Here is a 9,575-nt window from a genome sequence, read left to right as displayed (position 1 = left end):
ACGGGGGAGGGCCAAGGAAAATGAGAAGGGGCGGGGGGAGGGCCAAGGAAAATAAGAGAAGGCGGGGGGAGGGCCAAGGAAAACTTTTTATCACAATTCTTATACCTTTTCAATGCTTTGAGAAGTAGGAAAGTACACGCTATATGTCCTTGGCAGCCGGTCACGGAACTGAAAATGCGTGTGCGCCTTCGCCCGAAATTGGTCGCCCCCGAGTATGATTGGTTTCTTCCATATCTCCCGTAACTCTGTTCGCCAAAATGGCGTCGTCGGAAAAAGATGTCGGTACAAAATCCCCGACATTTTCGTTCAGCCAAAAACGCAGCAACCTTCATGAGCGTAGCAAAGTGCACCAGAGGATACGTGTGTCTTTGCAGAACCTTGATGCGAGTGACACGTTGGACAAGTTGCATGAACGAGTGGACAGCACGACGTCAGATTTTGTCGAGCGAAAATACTCCGGCCTGGCTTCTGTGCGTTCCCAGCGATCGGAAAATGATTTAACTGATCCGGTCTATAAAGAGGCGGCATTTCTTTTTGTATTTGGTTCTTTTTTTTCGCTAACTTAGATGCATCGCGAACTCTTTATTTGCCCCGTTCCGTGAAATTTAGTCGTCCAAAACATAGATGCATTTTCAATATTCTATTTTCTCAGTCGTAAAATGTACCGACAGGCACATGAATGTACTGAAAACATCAGTATTTGCTCAGAAATGACTCTAAAACACACCAGAGAGACTCTCAATTTTAAAAATTTTCTGGGGGAGGCCCCCCCAAACCCCCCCAACGAGAGGGGGGGCTTCCCCCCCACTCGTGCTCTCCCCCCGCGCAGCGCTGACGCGCAGCGCTTACGTGGCCTTTGGCCACGTCAGGTGGTGCGCCCCCCCGTTCACAAATTTCTGGATCCGCGGATGAAACCAGCCTGTGGGTCGGTTGGTAGTGTTAAAAAAGACTATGCATAGAGTCTTATTTGGTCTGAATACTGCCTATCGAGAAAACGCCGACCCAACAAACCGCCAGGTATTTTAAAAGCCAATCCCTGTCTGTGCAAATTTGCCCCATTTCCTTGGCCCCGCGGGCACGCTCAAGAGCCGGGAGCTTCCCACGGAATATTTCACTTCGTCGCGTGCCGCACTTAAATATCATATCAAACTATTAATAAATTATTATATAATTGATTGTTGATAGTATTAATTAGGATGTAGTTTCAGGGGCATTTGTAATGTTTCAGAAAGGGGGGGAGGGCCAAGGAAAGTTTTCTTAAAGCGGGGGAGGGCCAGGGAAAAAAATAAATACGGGGGGGAGGGCCAGGGAAAACCTTTTCTGTCCGATTTCCTACGCACCGGCCCTCCCCCCCCGATAAATAACGTACGGTCCCTAAGTGTGTTGACATGTTATTTTGCAGAATTTTGTTGTTGTTGTTGTTCTAACATTCAGTTCTTGTCTCTACAGGACCAGGAGGGACCACATCCTTGTGGGTACTGCGGCCTACGTTTTGTCAAGAAGCACTGATAATATAGAATATATATCACAGCTCTGTCTGTTGTTTTGTGTTTTTCTCATTCAGATACAAACTATAGCAAGTAAGGAGTGAAATGACATATTCACTGTAAAACTATGGGGTCATATGGCAAGAAATCATCTGCATTCTTAAACTTGTCTTAGCTATGGATAACTGAATGATTTGCTGTGCCCGCTACATCAACTGTAAAAATGTTGGCAAAGAGATGTACAAAACATCAGTTCAGACTATAAAACTGGTACTTTATTTTCTTGCTTCAGTACCTTGTATACATGTTTTGTTGAATAAAATTGCCATATATGCTGTTTCTGTCTGAGTTTACTGTCATCTTACTAACATTATCCCATTTTTGATGTAGTGACACAATACTACACACTCCAGGGATACCAAATACATTTGTATACAAGTAGCCAATGAAACTGTGAAGAAAGCAGTAGCGATCAATCATTAAAAGTCCATCAATATCCAAGACTTTAATACTTACTTGTACTTCAAGTATTCAAGTGCAGGCAAACATGAATTATACCAAGGAGCTTCTGACATAACGTCCTTGATTATAGTTTATACTGTAAATGTATTGATTTTGAGACAATATAATGTTTCTGGTACGATGCACAAAATACTTCTCTTCACCTAATCTCTCTGCGGACCGAAAAAAGTGATTGAAATTGGCTAAAATAGGACAATCCCGATCATGTGAAGGTATGAAGCAGACTGAGTCTTGCAGTAATATTTTTGACCGTTACGGGGCGCTTTTGAACCGTGCGGTTTCTGCTCCGATGCGAATCGTCACGCTGCGAATGAACAGCTTCTTCCCTACCAAGTCCAAGATGGCAGACGAAGTTGCAGACGAAGCCGAGCACGTGCCGACGACTCCAGTCGGTGACGTAAACAGCTTCGTCCAGGTAAGAATCTGTTTGTACCGAACGTTTCCATCACTACGGTCTGAAGTTTCTCTATTTCTCTGATCCCAACATGGCTGGAGAAGGCGTGCTAGGAGACATCTCCTGCCCCCCTCCCCACTACGCTTTATACCAGATCCGCGGAGAAGCTGTAGAAACTAGCCACAGATATAATCTCTCCAAGCAAGCAGAGGTTGTGGGGTAATGATCGTTAGCTTTTTATATATGGCCCGTTTTTTGTCGCTACCCCCACCTTGGGTCGCGCATGGACCCTCTCTGGCCTTGGATACTGCCTGGCCAAAAATTTTGATACTCTATTTTTGAGACCCTAGGATCTAGCCTGAGTGTCAGCCTTGTTAGTTTGGGTAGCGGACGAAAGCTAACAAGGCTGACACCCAGGCTACCTAGGATCTGCTTGGAGGTTAAGATATGAGCCATTCGTTGTGAAGATTCAGTTTTAGATCCTCATAATTTGTTGCGACGTCATAATATGAGATCAGATTTACCATGGGCTACCCCATTTTACGTTGTTGTGTCATATTTTGTGCATCAAATTTTGTTTAGAAATTCTCTTGTTCTTGCGTGTAGACTGTCTCCTGAATCTCCTGAAAGAATTTTTGACACCTTGTCTTCCTTAGCGTGCCCTGAGTAGCGTCCTCCGTGCGACCAAGTCTTCCCGGACAGCCCTGCCCAGCCCTGGCGATGACTTCGATTACTACACCAGCTTTGCCGGCTTCAGGGAGTTTGCAGCCGCACATGCACACAAGATTGTCAACAAGTAAGTCTTGATGAGTATTAAAGTCCCTTTATGTATAAACTATCATTGTTATCACTTGTTCATTGGTTGGCTGGTTCATTTTTTATCAACGACCAATGGATTTTTTTATTGCATGTACATGTATAACGTTGATATTTTAAATCAGTGGATATAGGCCTAGCATTTACATTTTTAAAGTATTCAAAGGGCAAGCCACCTACCAGCTGCCTTTCTAACTGCATCTTACTTTGAGAACATTCTTGTACTATTCTCCCACCCCAGAGAAAAAAAATTAATCAGGGGAAGCTGTAACTCACAGCTGATTCATGATATTCAATGAAGTTTCAGATATTAATTCTAATGTTAATATATATTGTTAGTTCTCTAACGTTATATCCTGTTCCAGCATGAACACACTGTTGCGTCACGAGGGGGTTGAAGGTGAGGTCCTGCGTGGGAAGAAATCCGTGGAGCTGGACGATCGACTGGACACGGTGGTGGAGGCTAATGATATCATTCTGGAGAGAGTGGTAGGTGGCACCTCCGCAAGTATTTTCTTTGTACAAAAGAAAGGCTCAGCAACCATATGCAACAATACCAAGTGATCATATAAGCATTGGTAGTTACATGTCCAAAGGTAAAACACAAAAGGGAAATATTCTCACCTAGAACTTTCAACCAGTCATTTGTCCCAGTGTTGACAAGCCTCACTGGGTCAGTCTACTGAGGAAGACCAGAGTGACTACTCAAAAGCTCTAGGTGAGATTTTCCCTTTTGTTTTACCTTGTACAAATACCAGAAACAACTCTACTATATGTAGTACTCTGCTCTACTCTGTACACACACAGTTATAGCAGATATAACATGTACCATGTTTGTGTGTATGTGTTCAGATTGAGAAGGCTCCGTTTCGATTCTAAATTAAAATTTCATGTGGTGTGCCAATGACTAGCTTTTCTTTTGACTGTAATGATGGTAAATGTAACTTTCTAAACAGAAGAGAAGGTATTGTTAAGGTTGTTTTATTTTTAGTACCAGAGTAGAAAGTTTATTTGAAGCCCGGTTCTGTTGTTCCACAGGGCAGTCTCCTGGATGAGGCATCAGGAGTGGTGAAACAAAAGGAGCCAGTCCTACCCGCTGGAACACCTCAGGCAGGGACACTCGTGTCATCATGGAACAAAAAGGTAACTTCATTCTGTTTTCTGGAATCCGCATTTAGTGTATTTTTAACTCCTTTATCTTAAGCATATAAGTATGGTATGGTAAAAGAATTGCTAGAACATGTAGAATGGTAGCACATGAAAAATTTCATTGGGTCAGAACTCAGAAAGCTGAGGAAGACTGAGTGATACGGTCGAAAATTTTGGTGAGCAATTCTTTTTTTAAAGTAGAATGTAGAATTGTTTACATAATGAATCAATAGCTAACACTTTAGTATGTTTCCTGAATGTATTTGATGCAGTCATGATGATACAATGATGATACAGTCATGATACAATGAATTTTATTGCACAACAATTGTACATGGTACAATGTATGACAACGAATATTGAACAAGTCACAAAAAGAAAAGGGTATAAACTGTAACTTAACATCATGTAAGACATTAATGATGACCAGTTTGATCTACATTGAAAACGATTTTTGTCTTCCTTCCCTCTCCCAGTCCAGGTCCAGGAGCGGTAGTGAGAAGAGCGTGACATGGAGACTTCTGCACGCCAGGAACATCGAGCGTCCACAGCTCAAGTTCAAGGACAAGATCGACAACAGCAACACGCCATTCATCCCCATCATACGCCACAAACCCAACGCTCTCCGTCCGCTGCCTAAATGTGAGGCACATAAGTAGTAGTAGTGTGGGAGAAACTCAATTGGAAATTGTGGGGAGGCTTTTCAAGGATTTTAAGAAAATATCTAATTTCTTAGCCTAATGTTCTTTTCAACCCTTTATTTACCTCTAAAATGAAATGTGTTATTGTACCTTTAATTCTATCTGTGATACAAAGAGACCCTCAAAGCTCTATTTCCTCCATGACTTAGACATGACACATTTTGCATCTACCAGTTTATCTTACGTTCAAGTCTTTTATTGCATAGAATAGCATATTGGTATGAATTTGGAGGACAAATTAGTATTCAAAATTAACAGTGGTTGAAATTGCATGCTTCAATAAAAGCTCCCTGTACTATTTTCGAAGTAGACTTTGTTGCTAGAATTAATGAGTATTTTGACAAATAGCCTTGCATTGTGTGTTGCAGATGACCAACAGAAGCGCCACCCGGAGGATCTGGACGTCCCTACAGCCCTGGCTGACTTTATCCACAGACAGAGGGAGGCACAGGAGGGGCAGCCTGTCGACCTGACGGCACATCCCTACCAGTACGAGTTAGAACACTTCCAGCCCACTCCGCAGCAGCTACAGAAGACACAACCACAGGTTAGTTATACTCTTCATCCCTTGCGAGACATAAGACCATGACTTTTTCTGTCCATCTGGGTATCCTTGGCCACCTTCTTTACTGGTTGCCAGGATTATCCCATGGATGTCTATCACAGTTCTTCTCCAAGTGGTTTTAGGTCTGCCTCTCTTTCTTTTCCCAACAAGTACATGTTAAGGAAAACAAATCTTATTCCAACAGAAAAAAAAGATCACTCACAGAGTTTTAGATCTTGTCCAATGTGTCATGTTGGGACTACACCTACTACCATTGATCCCTTGTTTTCTTTTTCTCCAGACTTCAAATCCCATCGATACCACGCCCCTGACTCTGGTCACCTCACTTGAAGAGTTGATGGAGATGAACGACAAGTTATCCATGTGTTCAGAGTTTGCAGTGGACTTAGAGGTAAAGCATCCTCTTTATTTCTCTTGTTCAATATGTTTCATTCACTTAGATCACATTCTTATAAGGAATTTTTCTGTGGTAGAGTAATTAGTTACAGAAATATTTGACTCCGTTTCAAGTGTGTATATTTTCAAAGTGACTAGTTTGTTTTTGAAAACACCTCAGTAGCGGAGCCTATTAGAACCTCCTACCTTGTATGTTTTCTATTGTTACTGGTTTTATCATCTCAAATTTTGATGACCATACATATTGCCTAAGTCAACAATTTAATGTGTTGGTCATGGGTTTTAGATAATAGCATTGTGCAACATGTAGTTTGATTTCCATATGTATGTATGTAAGAACACACAATTCAGCCTGTGAGTTGCCAGTTGTTCACTTACAATAAACCAAACTATTTTTTCCCCCTGTAGCACCACTCCTATAGGTCGTTCCAAGATTTCACCTGTCTGATGCAGGTGTCCACCAAAGTGACTAAGTAGTTTGTTTTTGGTGACACCTCGGAAGCGGAGCCTTATCTCTTACCTTACACATGTGTATGTTTCTCCCCTGTAGCACCACTCCTACAGGTCGTTCCAGGGTTTCACCTGTCTGATGCAGGTGTCGACTCGTGACCAGGACTACATCGTGGACACCCTCACGCTGCGGGCCGACCTCCACATCCTCAACGACACTTTCACCGACCCCAAGATTGTCAAGGTCAGAGGTCATACTTAGTGTCATTGTCTTTTCCAGTCTACCATTTTTTTTTGTTTTATTTTATGAGAGCTTTGAAATTCAGTGAACTATTATACATTGTACAAAATATCATATCTATGTATAATTAAGTTTCATACACCACATCTGAAGTTTAGAATATTTCATTTTCTGAAAATGTTTGTTGTCTTGAGTTATTTTTAGATTCTGGTGTCATTGAAAATTAATGTGAATGCTTGTTTATGAATGTCAATTTTTGCTAATGTTAATGCTAGCTCATGTGTTCTGTATTAATTCTGCATAACCAATGCGAACTTTGAATGTTCAGCTAAAGGCACTTCTCTGTCTTCCCATAACCTTAACTGTCAACATGTCATAGCTCCTCTATACTAAGACTGTTTAAGTTATAACTGATGAAATTTGCCAAAAAGCAATTACTCAAGCAACTGGATATGATTTTGAAAACGTCAGACGTCTCAGCTAGTATCCACTAGCTTTCGTCAGTGACTGAGAGACCAGAGGGAAATTGCAGTGGATACTAGCTGAAACGTCTGACGTTTTCAAAATCATATCCAGTTGCTTGAGTAATTGCTTTTTGGCGTATCGTATAACCTGGATGTCTAACCTTAATCGACGTACCTGATGAAATTTGGTTTGTTTATTCGTTAGGTTTTCCATGGAGCAGACATGGATATCCAGTGGTTACAGCGAGACTTTGGCGTGTACGTGGTGAACATGTTCGACACGGGCCAGGCATCGCACGTCCTCGGACTGCCCAGACACTCACTGGCGTACCTACTGAAGACCTACTGCGACGTGGAACCTGACAAGAAGTACCAGCTAGCAGACTGGAGAATCAGGTGTGCCCCCTAGCAATGGCTTCTCAAACTGCAGGTCACAGGCATTTGAATCTGGAATGCTGGCTTGGCAGAGGTTGAATGTTGAGACATTGAATTCAATGTGTTACACTTTTGTTTTTTCATATGTAGAAAACTGTTTAACAGAAGAATTGTATTGTTTGCTACATTACCGGTAGATCTACTTGAATATAATTGTATATACTAGTACTGTAGACAAAGGTTTTAGAAAACTGTTTAACAAAAAAACTGTATTGTTTGCCTTCATTTTATCTACTTGAATATTATTGTATATAATAATTAGACACAGGTTTTGTTGTCATATACAAGAAGTTTATAATTATGCAGCAAGTTTAAACTGTAATTTCCAACACAAGAAATTGGACTCACCCAAATTTTTCCCAAAGATTTCTTGTGTTGGAAATTACAGTTTAAACTTGCTGCATAATGACTTCTACCAACACAGATGAACTTTCAAGATAAAAAGTTTATAACCTAAGCTAATGACAATGTCAGGCAAGCTAACTGTATTTCCACCTAATGTGTCTTATGCTTCATAAAATAATTCTAACTTCCATTTTTGTTGCACCCTGCAGACCTATTCCCAGTGAGATGATCCAGTATGCCCGTGAAGACACCCACTATCTGCTGCACATCTATGACTGTATGAGATCAGAACTGTTAGACAGGGGAAACAACGAGGCTAACCTCTTACACAACACACTGGAGAGGAGCAGACAAGTGTGTCTACAGGTAGGGACATCACTAGTAACAGTTGTATGATGCAGAACTTTATTCCAACACAAGGGTACACAAGGATATAATTTTCAATGACCACTGTCACTTCCATCAGAATAAGTAATGACCAATCACTTCCGAACATAAACCATAAGAGTTACGGACATATGACCTATTCACATGAGACTTTACCGATATGTGACATCAGTGTGACATGCCAGGCAGGTTATATTGCCCACCATCTCTGTTTAGTGATGGCTGGAGTGCCCTGCTATATGTAGCCTCCTTTACTAGCCCAGTAACTGTTGTATCTGTGGATCTTTCTGTTTGTAACTGTAAGTTGTCAACCAGTCTTGTTTTATGGGCTCCAGTGTTGATACATCTTCTTAGAGGCAGCTATTTTTTTTTGCCATGGTGAAAAGGCTTTCATGCTAGACCTACATGTATGCACTTCTTTATCTTTGATGATTTACATGTAAAAACTACATTTTTTTCTTTGATATACGAGAATAGGATTTTATGAGTTCCTACAGTGGTTTGTTTTTGTCAGCTTATTGTTTCATTAATTATTATGATGAATTATTACAGAGGTACCAGAAGTTGCTGTACACAGAAGATTCCTACCTGAATCTGCTTCAGAAACACAAGAAAACCTTCAACTCGCAACAGGTAAGGACTCCACAGGCCCAGGGGGGGAAATGATACTATCCCATCATCCTTTGCAATACACATCCCACAACACGTGTCCCAGATGGCTGACTGTCAGCACCAGGCATATAGTCTTGTCATGTTTCCTTTAAAAGTGCAGCAATGGCAACAATTTGACCAGTAATTTTTGGTTCTTTGAATTATCAAAGGACTCAAGTAGTGTATGAGGCTATCTGACTTTTGTAACTTATGTACAACTTCTTACATTGTGTCTTAAACATTTATGCAAGCATTTGCTTCACAAATGGTGCTCAAACTTCACCAAACTAAAGTGCTTTTCTACAAACTCTGTTGATTGGTGATATTATACATCTTGTGCATCAGAAAACCCCAAATGCACCAAAAAGCACCCATGGGAAACAGAAGAAAATATTATATTTGATATTATTTATGTAATAATCATCAACAAATGCAATTTTCTTCCGTTGTCGGTACGCAGCAGCTTGGTGTTGGCAGGAGGAAAAGAGCGATGCAGAGTTGGAAGAAACAATAGCATTAGTCAACTGACGCCTCAGATGGTAAAATATTATCAGCTGGAAAAGATTTTTTCC

At 41.1% G+C, this 9,575-nt stretch overlaps 2 protein-coding genes across 2 annotated transcripts in view; both read left to right on the top strand.

The window, feature by feature from the left end:
- LOC109480097 (NADH dehydrogenase [ubiquinone] iron-sulfur protein 6, mitochondrial-like) overlaps positions 1-1,824 on the top strand; it is a 3,631-nt gene extending 1,807 nt beyond the window's left edge. The window contains exon 4 of the mRNA XM_019782252.1: positions 1,450-1,824. Coding sequence (XP_019637811.1) covers positions 1,450-1,509 — 60 coding nt within the window. The 3' untranslated portion in view covers positions 1,510-1,824. The remainder of the gene's footprint in view (positions 1-1,449) is intronic.
- A 468-nt stretch (positions 1,825-2,292) lies between these two features.
- LOC109479691 (exosome component 10-like) overlaps positions 2,293-9,575 on the top strand; it is an 11,802-nt gene continuing 4,519 nt past the window's right edge. The window contains exons 1-11 of the mRNA XM_019781681.1: positions 2,293-2,424; positions 3,060-3,199; positions 3,585-3,708; positions 4,258-4,362; positions 4,845-5,010; positions 5,438-5,616; positions 5,915-6,025; positions 6,581-6,724; positions 7,391-7,581; positions 8,175-8,331; positions 8,905-8,985. Coding sequence (XP_019637240.1) covers positions 2,299-2,424; positions 3,060-3,199; positions 3,585-3,708; positions 4,258-4,362; positions 4,845-5,010; positions 5,438-5,616; positions 5,915-6,025; positions 6,581-6,724; positions 7,391-7,581; positions 8,175-8,331; positions 8,905-8,985 — 1,524 coding nt within the window. The 5' untranslated portion in view covers positions 2,293-2,298. The remainder of the gene's footprint in view (positions 2,425-3,059; positions 3,200-3,584; positions 3,709-4,257; positions 4,363-4,844; positions 5,011-5,437; positions 5,617-5,914; positions 6,026-6,580; positions 6,725-7,390; positions 7,582-8,174; positions 8,332-8,904; positions 8,986-9,575) is intronic.

This window comes from Branchiostoma belcheri, unplaced genomic scaffold (genome assembly GCF_001625305.1).
Source record: "Branchiostoma belcheri isolate BF01 breed outbred unplaced genomic scaffold, Haploidv18h27 scaffold5, whole genome shotgun sequence".
Classification (NCBI taxonomy): Eukaryota; Metazoa; Chordata; class Leptocardii; order Amphioxiformes; family Branchiostomatidae; genus Branchiostoma; species Branchiostoma belcheri.
The sequence above is the reverse complement of the archived record's forward strand: the minus strand, read 5'-3'. Positions and strand labels throughout refer to the sequence as shown.